Source organism: Betta splendens, chromosome 21, assembly GCF_900634795.4.
Source record: "Betta splendens chromosome 21, fBetSpl5.4, whole genome shotgun sequence".
Classification (NCBI taxonomy): Eukaryota; Metazoa; Chordata; class Actinopteri; order Anabantiformes; family Osphronemidae; genus Betta; species Betta splendens.
The window spans coordinates 544,484-563,473 of NC_040899.1; the positions used below are offsets into that span (position 1 = coordinate 544,484).

General features: G+C 45.0%; 1 protein-coding gene across 4 annotated transcripts in view; it reads left to right on the forward strand.

The window, feature by feature from the left end:
- Positions 1-18,990, forward strand: part of LOC114847609 (thrombospondin-type laminin G domain and EAR repeat-containing protein-like) — a 46,721-nt gene that overhangs the window by 15,618 nt on the left and 12,113 nt on the right. For all 4 annotated transcript variants that reach the window (XR_008693342.1, XM_029137537.3, XM_029137539.3 and 1 more), the window contains exons 2-12: positions 315-379; positions 465-620; positions 1,384-1,616; positions 1,776-1,866; positions 1,958-2,111; positions 3,192-3,323; positions 3,502-3,619; positions 3,696-3,810; positions 4,260-4,440; positions 14,092-14,144; positions 14,216-14,392. Coding sequence is in view for 3 of the 4 variants with exons in the window: in XM_029137537.3 (XP_028993370.1) it covers positions 315-379; positions 465-620; positions 1,384-1,616; positions 1,776-1,866; positions 1,958-2,111; positions 3,192-3,323; positions 3,502-3,619; positions 3,696-3,810; positions 4,260-4,440; positions 14,092-14,144; positions 14,216-14,392 (1,475 nt within the window). In the remaining variant the exon portion in view is untranslated. The remainder of the gene's footprint in view (positions 1-314; positions 380-464; positions 621-1,383; positions 1,617-1,775; positions 1,867-1,957; positions 2,112-3,191; positions 3,324-3,501; positions 3,620-3,695; positions 3,811-4,259; positions 4,441-14,091; positions 14,145-14,215; positions 14,393-18,990) is intronic.

Sequence of the window (18,990 nt, forward strand, 5' to 3'; positions counted from 1 at the left end):
GCAAGATGGTAGCTCTCGAGGACCAGGAATGGGCACCCCTTGGTTAGAGTGTGAGATTACATTAAAACACATCTGCCCTGGTTTACTCTCACACAGACAAAAGACGTGTTCGAGGATTTCACCTCTATTAATTAGCTCTCAGCAAATAGTCTGTGTGCAAATAATGTGTTAGCTCAGTGAGCTGAATACACCAACCAATCAACAGACATGTCAGTCAGATTCCAACACTCTTTGGTCTAGTTCTAGGCTCAGTAGACCCCATGAATACCTCCGGTATGTGTTTAGGTTTCTGACTAAGACTGTTTATCACTCAGATTTGTTGCCCCTTGACCTACTGGATAGAGCCCTACCACTTCCACGACAGGCCCAGCACACACAGGTAGGACTCAAGTGTTGAAGGAGGTAGGTAAAGGCCATGAGAAGGGAGGAGTTACCACTAATGAATGTATCCATTGTTGGTTCAGATGCAGATGGTACAGTCCAAGGGGTCGAGAGGTCTTCGATTGGGTGGTGCCATGGCACTGAGTTTTCATGCCTCCCAAATCTTCATCAACTGTGACTACTTCCCTGCTGAGTTCTCATTGGTCGCCACTGTGAAGATACCAAAGCTGCAGCCCAAGGTAAGTCAGGCAAACTGAATGTAGAACACCTTCTGGTCTTCTGGCCTGTCTCACCTAATCCAATTCATATGTTGTGTTTAGTTGTTATTGGGCAATTCAGTTCAATTCGACTTCATTTATATAGTGCCAATTCACAACAATCTCAAGGTACCTTACAAGGTTTAAGACCTTACACAACTAAATCCAACAAACTTTTAAAGGAATACTTAACCAATTTTCAATGGGGGTTGGCCAAAAATACGGGTAGTATTTAAGATTGAAGGGACACTCAGATTCCTATGTCTTTATTCAAACACACTGTTGAAATATAATCTTTTGTTAAAAAGCAATGTTCAAATGTTTGTCTGTGAACCGGAGGAGTAACACGCCCTGCAGGATTAGGTAGAGCTAATCACTGCAAATCGGGAGGTTCGTCAGAGAGCAGTGCAATACATAATACTGCCGCTTTTTCTTCATTTCTCTGCACACAGACCATCAATAGTAAACATTTTGGCAAATAAAATGTTCAATATTTTTAACACAACTTGCCTTTTAGTGGTGAAGTATACCTTTTTATTGTAATTAATTACACAATTGTGTGTGGTGTGACCTGTTGTTGTGTACTCCTGATCATGTAGTGAAGTCTGTTCTGATTTCTGTTGTTTGGTTCTTTTCTGAATTGGAAAACAACGGCCAATCTTAATTGTAGTCAGCTCAGGTCATGTCTAGGTCAGTTTAGTCCTCAGTTTTATCTAGTTAATCTTCTCCTTTTTTCTGTTTTCAGACAAACCAGTATATATTCTCTTTGGTGGAAGAGACATCTGACTCACTGTTGCTAGGATTACGTGTCTCAAATAACCACCTACATTTTATAACCATGCCTACTGGGAAGAGGGGACGGAGTCGTCTGAGTTACAAAGACATTGGATTGGATGACAACCGCTGGCACACCATGGTGCTGGCCATCACTGGACCTTATGCCACCCTGACTCTGGACTGTGGACTGCCCCTGCAGCTGTGAGTCACTGTTGGACCAAATTCAGACTCAAATTCATATATTGTTGTGGGTGTCATTTAGCTCAGTTTCTGCCTGATTCTAGTTTTTGCTATGTTGCTTTATCACAGTTTTCTTCCGTGGGTCAACCAGTGGCTCAATTTGTTTTGCTCTCTTCCTAGGAAACAGGCCCAATCTTTCCCTACATCTCTTAGCACCAGAGGGTCCAGGTTCTACATCGGTAGCAGGAGAAGGTGGAGGGGACGCTTTTCAGTGAGTCCAGAAATTCCTTCTGCCGAGACCTTCTGGGTCAGACTGATCCCGCAGTCTGTCTGTGAGTTCGTACTGTTTTGTCTGTCTTGAGGGTTTATTGCGTCAGTTGGTTCTGCTTCCTGGATCAGATGCCACGCCCCAACTGTGTCCAACCTCTTACCCCAGTCTGGCAGAGCTGTCCATTCCTCAGGTCCTAACGTCTACACCTCTACTGCCAGACCACCAGGGACAAGTTTACGCATATGGTGAGGAGAGCAGTCTATTTGCTGTGGGCTCATTTCTTTGACCTTTGTTTGGTGGTTTTTGTTTCCACCCCTTAGACATATGTTGACATCAAACAGACAGTAAACCACCATGTGTGTGTTTTAGTGTGTTTGGACTGTAAACGCCATGCTGTGATGGTACCAGTGCTTCAGTAACCTGATCTACAGGCGCACAGGAGGGAGGAGCTGCCTCCTGAAACACTGGTATCAACCAGTATCTGTCTGGACGTCTGGTCCTGGTGTTTCATGCGTGTGTTTCCCTGACAACAAGATAAGGTCACAGTTACAGGTTGGATTCAGTAGAACAGGTGCGTTTTTCATACCAGTGTGTGAAACACTCAGGGATGGTTTTAGTCTCCCGTTCCCTTTCAATGTACATGTAAAGGAAAAGAGGACACCATACTTTAAACAGCTCGGAGAACAGCAGCCATATGCCCAGACCACGATGAACTGATAAGGCCCAGGTGGACTTCTGGTCCCTTTTGTTCTGCTGCAGACGGTTCCATGTCCTGTCCTGTTGAGTACACCACAGCTGCCAGCGAGTCCATCCTCATTCCAGCTAAAACAATCCCCATGTGCAGATCCCAGTTCCAGGTTGTCGCCAGTGTTCTTCTATTCCATCTGCTTGTAGTTGTGCCACACCAGTTGTGTGACAACTGTATTCAGGCTGGTTCTAGCCTCCAACCTTCCAATCTATCCAGCTTTCAAACAGACCCTTGATGTCAGTCTGCTTGGCCATTCAGGTTCCATTATAAAGTAGCTCAACGAGAAGCGCTGCTCGTGTTCATGTTCATAAGGACTCGTCTGTCTTTAATGGGACAAATGTGAAAACATATGTTCACAGATGTGGCCCAGTAGTTGCTAACCTACAGTCGGAACCATGTGGCTCCATCAGCTATAATTGTGTTGTCATGAAGTAGCTCATTATCAGCCCTTTGTGTATGCCTTTCATTGTCTTCCTCCAGGTGGCACTTATGTGTTAACCCACGTCTAGCTCTGTAGCCCTCAGACCCAACAATAGCTCATGACAAGTTCAGCTGTGTTTTTGTTGTTGTTGTTTAGAGGCTGAGACCAGAGTGACTGTTGGAAATCCTCCTCTCTGCTCCCGAACAGAACACGGCCAGCTCTGGTTCAATGCTCAGAGCAAAGGCCTGTTGATCTGTGATGGACTTAGCTGGAGGGACCTGCTACAGAGTGAGTCTGGCCTCCTGTTAAAAAGACGACTATATGAGTTAAAATCCTGTTACTGCAAAATCATATTACATGTGTCAGAGCAAAAACACAAATCAAGCACTGATGTCAATGATGGGGCTGCTCGGTGTCAGCCCTGGTTATATAACAATTTACAGGCTGTTTCTGCTGTCGTATGCAGACAGGGAACGTTTAGACTACGTGGAGGATTACCAGGATCTGTACACTGGCTCAGAAACCTTCGACATTGAGATCTTCTCCATCCGGCCTGAAGGCCTGTTCATGGCTGCAGCCAACAGGTACCGAAAACAGACCAAACTTGTGTTACTTGACCACATCAGTGACCTTAAGGTTCGTCTTTACCTCCTCTGGCAGGGACTCCAGGCCTGGCTCAGGGATTTACAAGTGGAGTAATGGGTTGTTCCAGCTCTACCAGAACATCAGCACTCACAAGGCACAAGCCTGGAAATACTTTACTGTGGGCAACATGGTGAGAGCTGCTCCAACTTCAGGGTTCTGGAGTTTACCCAAATTTCATTTTTAGCTGTTCTGTTGTCAGATAGGAATAATATTCAGCCACACAAGTTAAAGTTTCAACTTCACCAGGCTTATTTCAGAACCCGCGCAATGTCCAGATGTGCTCTGTAAACAGGTGAGCCTGTGGTGGAGGGGATGTTACAGAACAAACAGAGGTCAGTGTCTGAAGTTGGTCACACTGTGTACAGAACAGGAGGTTGTTCTGAGTTACACACATAAACAGGCGTTAAAATAAAGACATACAGACATCCTACAGACATCTCAGTTTGCAAAGTGCTTTGCGTTGGTTTTTGCTCTGGTTTCCTGTGACTGACCAGAAGCAGATTCTGCTAGTACACAACAGTACAAACACAAAATCACATGATGCTAAATGGATCATGTGTGTCTCTGTCCTTTTGTCAGATTTTCCTGGTGGTGGCGAACTCCAGAGAGGTGGAGCCTGAGGTCTCTATCATCTTCCGTTGGAACAAGCGGCAGAGACGTTTCATCCGCTATCAGACTCTGAAGACCCATGCTGCTCGGGACTGGGAGGCCTTCATCATCCACAACCAGAGCTTTCTGGTTGTAGCCAATCACAGACAAGGTCAGGGCTGGCCTGTAGCATAGGCAGTATAGGCAAATGCTAAGGGCGCCATACATCCAGGGGGAGCCAGAAATGGAGCAAGAAAAAACTTCCAATTCAATTCAATTTCAATTCAATTTTATTTATATAGCGCCAAATCACAACAAAGTTATTTCAAGGCACTTTACAAAGTAAGGTTTAAAACCTCACACAACTAAACCCAACAAATCCCACATACAGCAAGCATTTAATTTGACAGCAACAGTGGAGAGGAAAAACTCCCTCTATAACGAGGAAGAAACCTCCAGCAGAACCAGACTGGATGTGGGCAGCCATCTGCCTCGACCGGTTGGGGTGAGAGGATAGAGAGAGAGAGAAAAGCACAGCAACAGCAACAAGCAACAACAAGCAACAAGCAACAACAGAGCACAGGCAGGATGGTTGGACCAGGGACTGGATACAGGCAGGATGGTTGGATCTGCAGCTGCCCATCACAGACACCAAACTTTGAGTCCTATGATACCTGTAGGTGAGAGGAGAGAGAGGTAGAGAGAGAGAGAGAGAGAGAGAGAGAGAGAGAGAGAGAGAGAGAGAGAGAGAGAGAGAGAGAGAGAGAAGCACAACTACTGGAGAGAAAGAGACAAGGTTAGTTAAACATGGGAAAATGATGGGAGATGGGTTATTGGACAGAGGAGGTAGAAGGAAACAGAGGAGCTCAGTGTATAAATTAAGTCCCCAAGCAGTCTATGTCTATTGCAGCTTAACTAAGAGATGGTTCCTGTTACTAACAATAATTGCCAGTGACCTGAACCATCTCTAACTATAAGCTTTATCAAAAAGGAAGGTTTTAAGCCTAATCTTAAAGGTGGAGAGTGTGTCAGCTTCTCGAACCTGAAGAGGGAGCTGGTTCCAGAGGAGAGGAGCTTGGAGCTAAAAGCTCTGCCCCTGTTCTACATTTAAACACTCTAGGAACCACAAGTAGCCCAGCGCTCTGAGAACGAAGTGTTCTGCTGGGAGCATAAGGAACTATGAGGTCTTTAAGATAAGAAGGAGCTTTATCATTGAGTACTTTGTAGGTGAGTAGGAGAATTTTAAATTCTATCCTACATTTTACAGGCAGCCAGTGCAGAGAAGCTAATGTAGGAGAAATGTGATCTCTCTTTCTAAGTCCTGTCAGAACTCTGGCTGCAGCATTTTGAATAAGCTGTAGGCTTTTTAAGGAGCTGTTAGGACATCCTATGAGTAAAGAGTAAAAGTAGTCCAGCCTAGAGGTAACAAATGCATGGATCAGTTTCTCTGCATCGCTCTGAGAGAGGATGCTTCTGATTTTAACTATATTTCGAAGGTGGAAGTAGGCAGTTCTGGAGATTTGTTTAATGTATGATGTAAAAGAGAGATCCTGGTCAAACATGACACCAAGGTTCCTCACAGTAGAATCTGAAGCTAATGTTATGCCAACCAGGGTGGCTGTCTGACTCAATAGTGTCTCTCTCAGATTTTTAGGCCCAACAATAAGATTCTCGGTTTTATCTGAGTTTAGTTGAAGGAAGTTTTGGGACATCCAGGATTTGATGTCTTTTAAACAACCCTGAATTTTGACTAGTTGATCTGTTTCATTTGGTTCCAAGGACATATATCGCTGAGTATCATCTGCGTAAAAAACTGAAAATTAATAGAATGCTTTCTAATAATCTCACCTAGAGGAGACATGTATAGGCTAAACAGAATTGGACCCAGCACAGAACCCTGTGGTACTCCATAGCTAATCCTTGTGCGTGTGGAGAATTTATCATTAACATAAACAAACTAGAATCTGTTCAACAAATAGAATTTAAACCATCCCAATGCTGTTCCATTAATCCCGATTCTATGTTCTAGTGTCTGTAATAGAATGTTATGATCAATTGTATCAAATGCAGCACTAAGATCTAACAGGACAAGGACAGAAACTAGACCATTGTCCGAAGCTAATAGAAGATCATAAGTGACTCTAACCAGAGCTGTTTCTGTGCTATGATGTTTTCTAAATCCTGACTGAAAATCTTCGTACAGGTTATTCCCACTCAGGTGGTCAGATAATTGTTTAGCCACGATTTTTTCCAGAATCTTGGAAATAAAGGGTAAATTTGAAATGGGCCTATAGTTGGCTAGTTGTCCAGGGTCAAGGGTTGGTTTTTTCAATAGAGGTTTGACCACAGCCACCTTAAAAGCCTGTGGTACATAGCCTAGTTGTAAAGATTAGTTGATTTGATTTGATTTTTTCCACTGTTCTTAAAACTAGATCTCAGGAAAGAATAAGGACCTATTCTTTATCTTAATCACATTCATTTAACCGCATAGTAGAAAAGCCTACTACTACTAGTAGTAGTAGTCAGTAGTAATAATAATAATAATAATATAGCCTACTTGCCTAAGACACCTCCCCTCTCTAATAATACATGCTACACGGCGGTCGTTTTTTGATGGATCAACAAGTTCAACGTGTCAAAACGTCCTAAACTGGTGCCCAGGGGAGGAACAAAGACAGAGGTAATGTTACGGTAAAGATTATGTCTATGATACGATTTTGATGTTTCTGAATACGTCATATTCGCCGTTAACAATTATTATAACAACATGGTTTGCTAATCAATAAATAGCTAGTGCTATTTATTTGTTAATGTCCTCGGATAATGTTATGGAAGCACCTAGTTGTTATGGAAAATAGTAATGTAACTACACCCATCATTCCTCATCGGGCAAATCTGTAAATATTAGACTTATTAGATTAGATAACGTTAATTGTATTGATATGATTATCTGACGTTTTCTTAGCTTGTAGTAGTCAATCAAAATGCTCTTTATTTTTCCTAGTTGTTTGTTGTGTTACAGTTCTGTCTAAAGTGCGTTTATCATAAACTCAACAGTGTAAGTTTAGTTAGAGCATAATTTAGCATTCCCACATGGTTTATTAAACTGCAGTTTACTCATTCTTTGCAATGCATTCTGCACATTAGAATTTCATTGTAATAATGATAAATTTAAATTGTTGCTAATATATTAATTACTTATATAATTTGTATCAGAAAAAGTGCATTGTATATTACACAGTATAGTCTACATCATGTATGTATCTCTAGGTTTTTCATGTATATTTCATTTTATTTTATTCTTAAAATCATGTGTTTATTATTAGACTGGTGTCACATACTCCTCCTGTCTTCAGATGTGCTGCTGAGGTCCCACCATTGCAAATTGGGAGGGAGGCTGGCTCCTTCCTGAACTCCACTGTCATCTCTACTGTCTTAAGATTCAAGTTGTCAGTGCTGCATAATGACACCAGACTGGCTATCGCACTTCTGTAGACCAACTCATCTCCTTCAGAGATCAGGCCGATGAGGGTGGTGTCATCAGCAAACTTCAGTAGTTTGACAGACTGGTGTCCAGATGTGCAGCTGTTTGTGTACAGGGAGAATAACAGGGGTGAAAGGACACAGCCTTGGGGGGAATCGGTTGCTGATGGTCCAGGAATCAGAGACAAGCTTCCCCAGCCTCACATACTGCTGTCTGTGAGTGAGAAAGTCTGTGATCCACCTGCAAATGGGGTCAGGCACATTCAGCAGGGAGAGTTTTTCATGGAGCAGGGATGGAACTATTGTGTTGAGGCAGAGCTGAAGTCTACAAACAGGATACTGGCGAGTTGCTGGAGGATCTGTAGGTGAACTGCAGGGGGCCCAGGAGGGGGTCTGTGATATCTTTGAGGTAGAGGACCGGGTGCTCAAAAGACTTCATAGCTACAGAGGTAAGGGCCAAGGTCTGTAGTCATTGAATCCTGTGATTCTGGTCTTTTTGGGGACAGGGGTGATGACTGAGGATTTGAAGCAGGCTGGCACATGACAGGTCTCCAGTGAGGTGTTGAAAATGTCTGTGAACACTGGAGACAGCTGGTTGGCACAGTGCTTCAGGGTGGAGGGGAGACAGAGTCCGGGCCTGCAGCTTTGCGAGGATTCAGTCGTTTAAAGAGTCTATTCACATCTCCCTCTTTGATGGCGAGAGGTGTGAGGGGGGTGGGGGACGCTGAGGTGTGAAGCTGTGTGGATGGATCAGGTGGGGCCGTGGGGCTGTTACTGGACAATGGCTGGGGGGGGGGGGGGGGGTTGTTGGACAGAAGCAGGTCGTTCAGACAGTGGGGGGCTCTGGGCTTGTAGTTTGTGATGGTCTTGAGCCCTTTGCAGACAGAGGCAGAGTCGTTGGCTAAAAATTGCTGTTCCAATCTCTCATTATAGGCTGATTTAGCTTTTCTCATCTTGCTAAATCTGTGCTTGGCCTCTTTGTGTTTGTCTCTGTCCCCACTTCTGAATTCAGCTTCTTTCTCTGACCTCAGCTGTCTGAGTTTAGCTGTGAACCAGGGTTTGTCGTTGTTGAAGCTCACCCTGGTGTGTTGGAATGACGCTGCCCTCACAGAAGGTGACGTAGGACGTCACAGTGTCTGTGTACTCTGTAATTTGTTTGTATTTGGGGAGTTAAGGTGAGAGGTTGGCTTTATTAAAGTCTCCCAGGACGATGACTAAGCCGTCTGGGTTTGTCCGTTCTACGCTCAGAACCTCCTCAGCCAGTGCTCGCTGGGCAGCGCGTGCATCGCCCTGTGGTGGGATGTAAACGCAGACGAGGAAGAATTAGGAGAACTCACGGGGAAATTAGAAAGGCTGCGTGGATCTCCCCCTCGAGGGCAGAAAACAGGGGCGGCTGGAACCCATAGGCGCACTGGAAGGGTGTCAACCTGGTCGAGGCGCAGGGCAGGGTATTGTGGAAAAATTCGACCCATAGCAGTTTACTAGCCCAGGATCCTGGGTTCCTGGAGGCAAGGAGCCGTAGCCCCACCTCCAGTTGTTGGTTGGCTCGTTCGGTCTGGCCATTGGATTCGGGGTGGTAGCCCGACGAATCCTATGGATTCTAAAAACATGCTCCATCATGGCCTGAGCCGTCTGCTTGGCTGATGGCATCTTAGGTAGCGGAATGAAGTGGGCTAATTTTGAAAACCGGTCTACCACCGTCATGACCACTGAGTTTCCCTGGGAGGGTGGTAGACCGGTCACGAAGTCCAGGGCCACATGTGACCATGGGCAGTGCGGCACCGGCAAGGGTTGGAGCAGGCCCGCAGGTCGTTGGTGAGAGGGCTTGCCCATGGCACACGTGGGACAGGCAGCGACATATTCCTGTACGTCTCTCCTCATTGTTGGCCACCAGAACCGTTCGCCCACCCTGAATGTGGTGCGGGGGGCCCCCGGGTGTCCACTTACTGCTGACGCGTGGGCCCAGTGGATCACCTCTCCTCGGAGGTCTGGTGGCACAAACAGTCGGTTGGGTGGGGGACCGCGTGGAGCTGGAAGGTCTCGTGTTGCCTCCCAAACCTGACGTTCCACCGGCCAGGATACTGCACCCACCAGGCATCCAGCTGGTAGGATGGACTCAGGCTCCACCGGGTCCTGATGTGAGTCGTGTAGACGAGATAGCACATCAGGCTTAGTGTTTTTCGACCTGGGGCGATATGAGAGGTAGAAATTGAATCGACTATTAAAAGGGCCAACCGGGCCTGACGAATGGCGGTCTTTAGGTATTCTAGATTCTTATGATCCGTATAAACCAAGAAAGGCTGGTCTGCTCCCTCCAGCCTGTGCCTCCATTCCTCCAGGGCTACTTTCACGGCTAGCAGTTCCCTATCCCCTATGTCATAGTTACGTTCCGCCACCGATAATTTCCGAGACATGAAGGTGCATGGATGGAGCCTACCTTCTGCCGGGTCCCTCTGGGATAAGACAGCCCCTACTCCTGTGTCGGAGGCATCTACCTCCATAATGCACTGCCTCGTCGGATCTGGCATCCGCAGCACCGGTGCTGACGTGATGCTGCTTTTTAGGCGCTGGAACGCCTCTTCTGCCTCTGCCGTCCACTGAAAAGCAGTCTTGATGGATGTTAGCGCGTGTAATGGGGCCGCAATGCTACTGAACCACCTGATGAATTTGCGATAAATATTTGCGAAGCCCAGGAAGCGTTGCACCTCCCTGCGGCTTTGAGGTAACGGCCACTCCTCGACTGCTTGGGTCTTGGCCGGATCCATCTCGATCTTGCCCTGAGACACAATGAAACCCAAGAGCGAAATTCTATTGGCATGAAACTCACATTTTTCTGCCTTTACGAACAGGTGATGTTCCAGCAGCTTCTTCAGAACGAGACGGCGTGTGTAATGTGCTCCTCCTTGGAATGGGAAAAAACAAGGATGTCATCAAGATAAACAAAAACAAAATTATTGATCATGGACCCCAACACCTCATTCACGAACACCTGGAACACGGCAGGCGTGTTGGTGAGGCCGAAAGGCATGACCAGATACTAGTGTCCGTTAGGAGTGTTGAACGCCGTCTTCCACTCGTCTCCCTCCCGGATGCGCACCAGATGGTACGCGTTGCGGAGATCCAGCTTGGTAAAATGGCTGCTGACAACAGCTCAAATGCAGAAGACAACAAGGGTAAAGGGTACGAATCCCTGATCGTTATGTCGTTGAGTCCGCGGTAATCGATGCAGGGCCGCAATGAACCATCCTTCTTCCCTACGAAGAAAAACCCTGCTCCGGCAGGTGATGACGAGGGACGAATTATCCTGGATGAGAGAGCCGCGTCCAGGTACTCCCTCATGGCACGGTTCTCCATGGGTGAGAGCTGGTAGAGTCTCCCCTTGGGTGGAGTCGCCCCCGGCAGCAGGTTTATGGCGCAGTCGTGCTTTCTGTGGGGTGGCAGTGAAGTTGCCCTAGACTTACAAAACACTGGACTGAGGTCATGGTAGCATTCTGGGACTCCTGTCAGATCCGCCTTCTCGGTCTCCCCCTCTGCGGCTGCTGCTAACGCAGACCCTCTGGATTGGTCAAAACCTGGAAGCATGTGTTCTGACAGTCCGTGTCCCACCGGTTCACCTCCCCACTCCGCCAGTCTAACGTCGGGTTATGTAATCTTAACCATGTGTGTCCTAATACTACTGGATGGTAACAAGACTCCACCACAAGGAACGTGATTCTCTCTGTATGTGCGTCTGCGAATGCCATGGTTACCGGTTTGGTATGGTGCGTGACCCTCCAGAGTCGTCGTCCATCCAGCGCCGCCGTCTCCACTGGTGATGCCAACGGCAGAGTAGCGATGGCCATACGTTCCACCAGCCCTGCGTCCATCAGAATGGCATCGGCACCGGAGTCGATCAGCACCGCCTGCTGGGCGGAACGAGTTCTGGAGACTAAGGTTACTGTGGGTAAAGAACAAGCGGAGGCACTGCCAAGCACCGTTTGGCTCACCGCAACCCTCCGTGCTAGCGATGAGCCTGCTCTTTTAGTGGACAGCTCACTGCGAATTGCCCTGCCTGCCCACAGTACATGCAGAGCCGATGGGAGCATCGTCGTCGCTTCTCCTCCTCCGTGAGTCGCGCGCGCCCCCGATCTGCATCGGCTCCTCCGGTGTTTGGCCTACTTACGGGTTGCGTGGAGTGAACTGGCCGCCAAGATCCCGTTGTCCCCTCCACCAGCCGCTTTCGGCAGTGAGTCATAGACGGACGTTGTTCAGCCCGCTTTCATGTAGACACGGAACTCCTCACAGTATTTTCAAACATAGATTTTGTTCATTTCGTTATTCATATACAACATGTAAATGCAGATGCTAAAAAATACAGAAAATATGACAGTACACTCATCAAGTTTTAACAAATGTGCAATAAAAAATGTACGCTTGAAAGCGTTTGCGTTTTATATTCCATTTATTTCTTTATCACTCCTTTCACCTGTACCACATAATAAGTGATTGCAGAGCTACAGCCGTGTTCCTACGAAGTTAACCAGCTGTTGATTTCGCCGACTTATTTTTATTTTTTTGTAAATAAAAATAATGTTTGCCCTGTTCAAACCTGGGGAATAAAAATGATTCAGATTCTGAAAACGGCTGATCAACTTCGTAGGAACACATTTCATTAGGTAGAGGTGAAAGGGAGACTAACAACCCAACACAGCAAGGCTGTAGCAGGCAGAGAAACGCAGATCTTTGTCCTGCATGTTGATGCGTGTTTCCCCTTCCCCCAGTGTCCCCGCTCTGGGACGTGGATGGCCACGCCCACTTTCATTCACCAGACGGAGATGAAAGAGGAAATAACGAAATAAACAGCTGGTTAACTTCGTAGGAACATGGCTGTAGCTTTGCAATGACTTTATGTGGTACAGGTGAAAGCAGGTGAAAGCAGTAATAACGAAATAAACGGAATATAAAACGGAAACGCTTTCAAGTGTTTTAGGTTTATATTTTTTATTGTACATTTGCTAAAACTTGATGGGTGTGCTGTCATCTTTTCTGTAATTTGCACATAGCGGTGAACAATTGTAACAGTGGATGTCACTCATAGACTCATAGGAACTGTGCAGCATTGCAGGCAGGAGCAGGGTCAGCGAGCCCATGCGACTCACTACCAAGAGTGCGTCAGTGATGGCCCTCTTAACGTAACAAAAGCAGCTGTTCACAGATGATTCAGGGTCTCAGCTAGCCGAGCAGATCATTTGACCACCTTGTAGTAGGAATGGGTATATTTAGAAAACCCAGTAGTTCTAGTGCTAAATACTATAATGGTCTGCCACATGCGACCAGCAGTTGGTAGTCTTGGCAAATCATGCACTAAATATTACAATTGTTATTGTTATCTCGTGGGTCAAATGATAATGTTGAGACGCTGTTTTTTCAATAATTAAAATTGAGAGTGCTCCCACTGAGACTTAAACCCGGGACAAAAAGCTTTACAGCCATGCTTCTTAACCACTAGGCCACCTAACACTTGAAAAGTGGCTGTTCTACGAGAGGCTATATGGCATAACTAACTACGATGTTGTAGGACCAAAAGTGGGAGTCAATCGCCATCTGCAGGCCAAAAGGACTTAAGACACTCCCTCACACAGTGCTGACAAGGTGCTGACGCATCAGACACGAAAGCAAACCATGGTGGGGGTAGACACTTTTGAATGCTGCCACTGTAGCAGTGAAATTTACTGCAATACTTCCACCTGAAATCTCGCCTAGGGTGCCAAACTGGTTGGGGCCGGGCCTGAACGAGGCACACAAAAGTAGGAAAGTCAGAAGTTAAACAGTGTCCAGGGGCTGAAGCTACAGTTGAATGTTTTGAGGATGGGAGTGAAGTTGACTCCTTCAAACCTAGGCTGATCATCTTGACTTGCACATCTTAAAGGTTTCATCTCGCTCTTATATAGCTGTGAATTGTGTCTGCTTGATGGGTTGAGATTTGGACTTTGGACATTTCCAGCTGAGTGATCTGTGTTCGGTGTAAACACTCACACCAAACACACCTTCACCTGCCCTGATTACACATTCATGTCAAGTGGTGTGTGTGTTTAGCACAAGGTAAAGCACACCAATCTGCAAAGCAGGAAAGATTGTTTATGATGTGACACAGCTGATGCAGGTGTCCTGAGGTTAGATGATATGTTATCGCTGCTGCCATCAACACATTCCTCACGAGGACGACTCTGCACCTGTCCATCAAAACACTGCTGGTAACAGGAGCCAATAGTTCACAGATGAAACAGTCTGTTGGAGCACCAGCCTGTTCAGGTGAACTGTCCCTTAGTTCTAATGTATAAAAGTGTCTGTGTGTCCTCAGAGTCCAACCACAACATCCAAAGTGTGATCTACAGGTGGAACCCAAACACTAAGGTATCGCTTCCCTCGTGTTGTCCTTTACTGTCCTATGGGCTCATATAACAGTGTCCTTTGTGTGTTGTCAGCTGTTTGAGGTGAATCAGACCCTGTCCACATCTGGAGCGTATGACTGGGAGTTCTTCACCGTTGGGCCGTACCACTTCTTGGCGGTGGCCAACACCTTTGATGGCCAGACCACCACCATCAGCTCCACCATCTATGTCTGGGTGAATGGCCGCTTCCAGACCTTCCAGAACATCCCGGTCAGTCATATGCGTCTATTGATAAAACTATTAACAGTGAAATACCCAGAAGAATTAAATGACAGAGATCACTGTTCACAATCCTCTGCATGATTTACTGTGTGGAATGTCGATGCAGTACTGTATTTTAAAATACCACATTAAACTGTTGATTTTTGCCTTTCAAGTCAAATTAAATTTAACTGTGCTTCTTAATCGTACCTTCACTCCTCTGTGTGGCCCATGAGTAGCACCAGCACCATTATTGTTTCTGCCTTTGATCAGAGAGTTGTCTGTTTGATCAAAATACAGACATATATTTGTCACAGACGAGTGAGAAGCTGAAAACCTCACCGATGTTCAATGGGGGTTGACCAAAACGATGTCGGGTAATATTTAATAATTAAGAGACACTCAGATTGCTCCATAACTTCTATGCAGAGATTAACATTTATTCCTCCGATAAGACACCTTGGCAGATGGTTTGCCGTGGGCTCACAAATGACAACTAACTACAAATAGTGCTAGTGTTAAATGGGTTAGGGTTAGGACTGCTTTAGCCCAAAATAGAAGGGTGCTAAATGACATAGAAACAATGTCTTTATTTGAACACATGAAGATAAAGATAAGCTTAAAAGATAACCTTTTATTAATAAAAAGCAGTGAACCTTTGTCTGTTCGAATGGTAGATTTGATTCGATTCGATCTGATTCAATTCAATTCAATTCAATTCAATTCAATTCAATTCAATTCAATTCAATTCAATTCAATTCAATTCAATTCAATTCAATTCAATTCAATTCAATGCAATTGATTCATTGCAGATTTGGGATATTCAGTTGTTCTTCTATCAGCGCATGGTGCAGAGACATAATGCAGACTCTCTATAGTTATATAGTTGCTGGCTCTTGGTGGCTGCTAGATGCTGGCGTTTGAGGATGCTCGCTGTCTTCTAAATAATATACAGCAGGACCTTTGACCATTGAATATTAGTGCTGTACACGTATGCGAAGAAAACAATGCCACTGTATCTTTGTGATAATTTGATTAATGACAGGCAGGCTCTGGTAAATACTCAGAACATAGGGATGGGAGAGGGAGGACTGCAGCTTCAATTCTCTCTCTTTCCCACAAGTAGCATTAGACAGGTGAGAGCAACTTTTTAGTGTGCAGGTCTGGGGCCCTAATGAGGTGCCATTGTGGTCTGACGAACAAACGAACAAAGACACATTAAAAAACAAACACACACTAATTTCCTAGACAAACTAGCTAAACAAACAGGGTCGACTGTGTCCTAGATTATTGGTTCATTCTGTTACGTACTGGCAAACTGAACTAGGACCATGCTCACAGGACCCACAAACATGTGTTTGATAATAATGAATTTAATTCTTAATGACAGAATGAAAACAAAAGATGGATAAGGGAAATGTAATATCAACTAGAAATCACTGCCTAGCAGGAGTATCAACTAACTCAAAGTAAATTACTGCTCACGCAGGCAAGGCAGCTATGTTACTAAAATTAGCATGTAGCCGACACAAATCACACGACACAGAACAAACAAACAAACAAACCTTGACATAGAACGGAAGGAAGCACCATGAACAGCGTAACATGGGAAATACAATGAACCGAAGAACAGTGAATACAGACAAGTGACAACAATAAAAACTGATTATAGATAGGAAATTACATCACATCATAATACTAGACAAAAAACAAAGGCACAACGAGGTGGTCAAGCAACAAACTGTAACAGAACAGGTTTGTGCTTCATCACAGCAGGGGGTGCTGCTGCCATCCTTAACACTGGCAAACTGAATTAGAACTTTGAATGAATTATCCTCTGTTAACCTAACAAAAATCAAACCTATAAAGGTGATTAAAGCTCAATTTAAAGGTAAAAAAACTACTTAAACTTTAAAATTAAAAATGAAAATATATTACACCTCTTTGTACTTTAGATTGAGTAAGAAATGTGAAGGATGCATGGAGGGTATAGATTAAATTGAAACGTGTCTCTGTCACGAGTAGCAAGGTAGCGAACCCACATGCACAGCTCAGACAAGGTGGAAGGTTCATTGGGTTTAATCACAATTATTATTAATCACAATTATTATTAATCACAATTATTAAATTAATTACAAACAGCAACAGTGGAGAGGAAAAACTCCCTCTCTAACAAGGAAGAAGAAAACTAGCCGAACCAGGAGTGGGTGGCATTGGACCGGTTGGGGTGTGGGGAGGGTGAGAGAGAGAGGGGAGAGAGAGAGAGAGAAAAGCACAGCAACAACAACAAGCAACAACAGAGAACATGGTACAATGATGGGAGTTTATTGGACACAAGAGATAGAAGTAAACAGAGGAGCTCAGTGTATAAAAGAAGTCAGCAGTCTATGTGTATTGCAGCTTAACTAAGAGATGGTTCCTGTGACTAACAATCACTGCCAGTGACCTGAACCATCTCTGTCTATAGGCTTTATCAAAAAAGAAGGTTTTAAGCCTAATCTTAAAGGTGGAGACTGTGTCAGCTTCTCGAAATCTGAACAATGGCTGGTTCCACAGAAGAGCAGCTTGGTAGCTAAAAGCTGTGCCTCCCATTCTACCTTTAAAGACTCAAGGAACCACAAGTAGCCCAGCTCTCTGAGAACAAAGCGTTCTGCTGGGAGCATAAGGAACTATTTGTCTTTGGTTCCAAAGACAGGACCACAGAGTATCATCTGCATAATAAAAATTATCCTTGCTAATAATTTCACCTAGAGGAGACATGTATCATGTATAGACTGAACTGTATTGGACCAAGCACAGAACCCTGCGGTACTCCATAGCTAATCTTTGTGCATATGGAGAATTTGTCGTTAACATGAACAAACTGGAATCTGTTCAACAAATAGGATTTAAACCATCCCAATGCTGTTCCTTTAATCCCGATTCTATGTTCTAATCTCTGTAATAGAATGTAGTGATCAACTGTATCAAATACAGCACTAAGATCTAACAGGACAAGGACAGAAACTAGACTATTGTCTGAACCTAAGAGAAGATCATTGGTGACTCTAACCAGAGCTGTTTTTGTCCTATGATGTTTTCTAAATCCTGACTGAAAATCTTCATACAGGTTATTCCCACTCAGGTGATCAGTTAATTCCTTAGCCACGATTTTTTCAAGAATCTTAGAAATAAAGGGTAAATTTGAAATGGGCCTATAGTTGGCTAGTTCTCCAGGGTCCAGAGTATGTTTTTTTCAATAAAGGTTTGACCACAGCCACCTTAAAAGCCTGTGGTACTGTACATAGCCTAATTTAAAGATTGGTTGATTTGATTCAATATGGGTGAGCTGATTAAAGGTAGAACTTCTTTGAGTAATCTGGTTGGGATTGGGTTTTAAAGACAAGTGGACGACTTGGAAAAGTTAATTATTGAAGTCAACTCCATATGAGTTATAGGGGAGAAGCTATTTGAGTAAGACAAAGGTCTTAGAAAGGGGTCATATCATGCAAAATCCACTTTTTAGACTTTTTGGAACGTTCCTATGACTCTATAGTCACATTTACACACACTGAGCACGGTAGAAGTGCATTTCCTTCTTTTTTCACATTTTGAGATATCATCCAAAAGAGACAGACCTCGTCCTACTCTGAAACCGTTACAATAATGTTGTCACAGGTGCAGGAAGTCCTCCCTGCAAATCCTGAACCACAACCCCTACAATGATACCGAACCAAAACTGGACTTCCGCCATTTCCCCCCTCTCATTCACTGTGAACAGACGAGCACGGCAGCGCCCAAGTCCTCCCATAGAAATAGTTCAGTTCTTGGGTGTTTTAACCAACACAAAAGTCTATTCACTTTACCAGGTGATCAACAAGTGAGGACTTTGTGGGTCACTTTTATTTTAAACGGACCGGTGCCAGAAACACTGCCTCAGCATTTATACGTATGTGCATTTGAAACGAGGGTGCGTACAATGCTGGATTTGTTTCACGGTGTCAGGACTCGGGCAGGCGGCGGACCCACATGCACAGCACGGAGGCAGGATTATGATCAAACAGAGGTTTATTTTCCACGGCAGAGTCAGACGGTCCAGGTCATACAAAAAAGGGTTCGTTGCATGGGCAGGTTCGGCAAGAGTACAGGCAGGGATAAGGCAAAACTCACGGTAAGTAGTTAGTCCAGGTTCGGTAACAGATGGCGGTACAACCGAGGATCAGGCATAGGTACACGGTTCAAAGAAAAACAGGAACAAAACGCGAGGGTCACGGAACACGAAACACTAGAACGAGGAAACTCACGAAACTCAGGACACTCACGAAACTCAGGACACTAATGAAACTCGACAATCTGGCGGAGAACTAAGGACACAGGTGGTGGTTAAATACACGGAGACTTGATTACCGATTACAGACAGGTGCGGTGAATGAACTGATAACAGGAAGTCTACAAAATAAAACAGGAAGTAGTGTGACAACAGGACATGGCGTGAAACATGACGAACAACAGGACATGGCGTGAAACATGACAGTACCCCCCCCCCTATGGCGCCTTCCACGGCGCCCACGGAAGCCCCCCCCCCCAAACCAGGGGGGCGAGGGTGGTCCCAGCAGGCGGAGGGGACC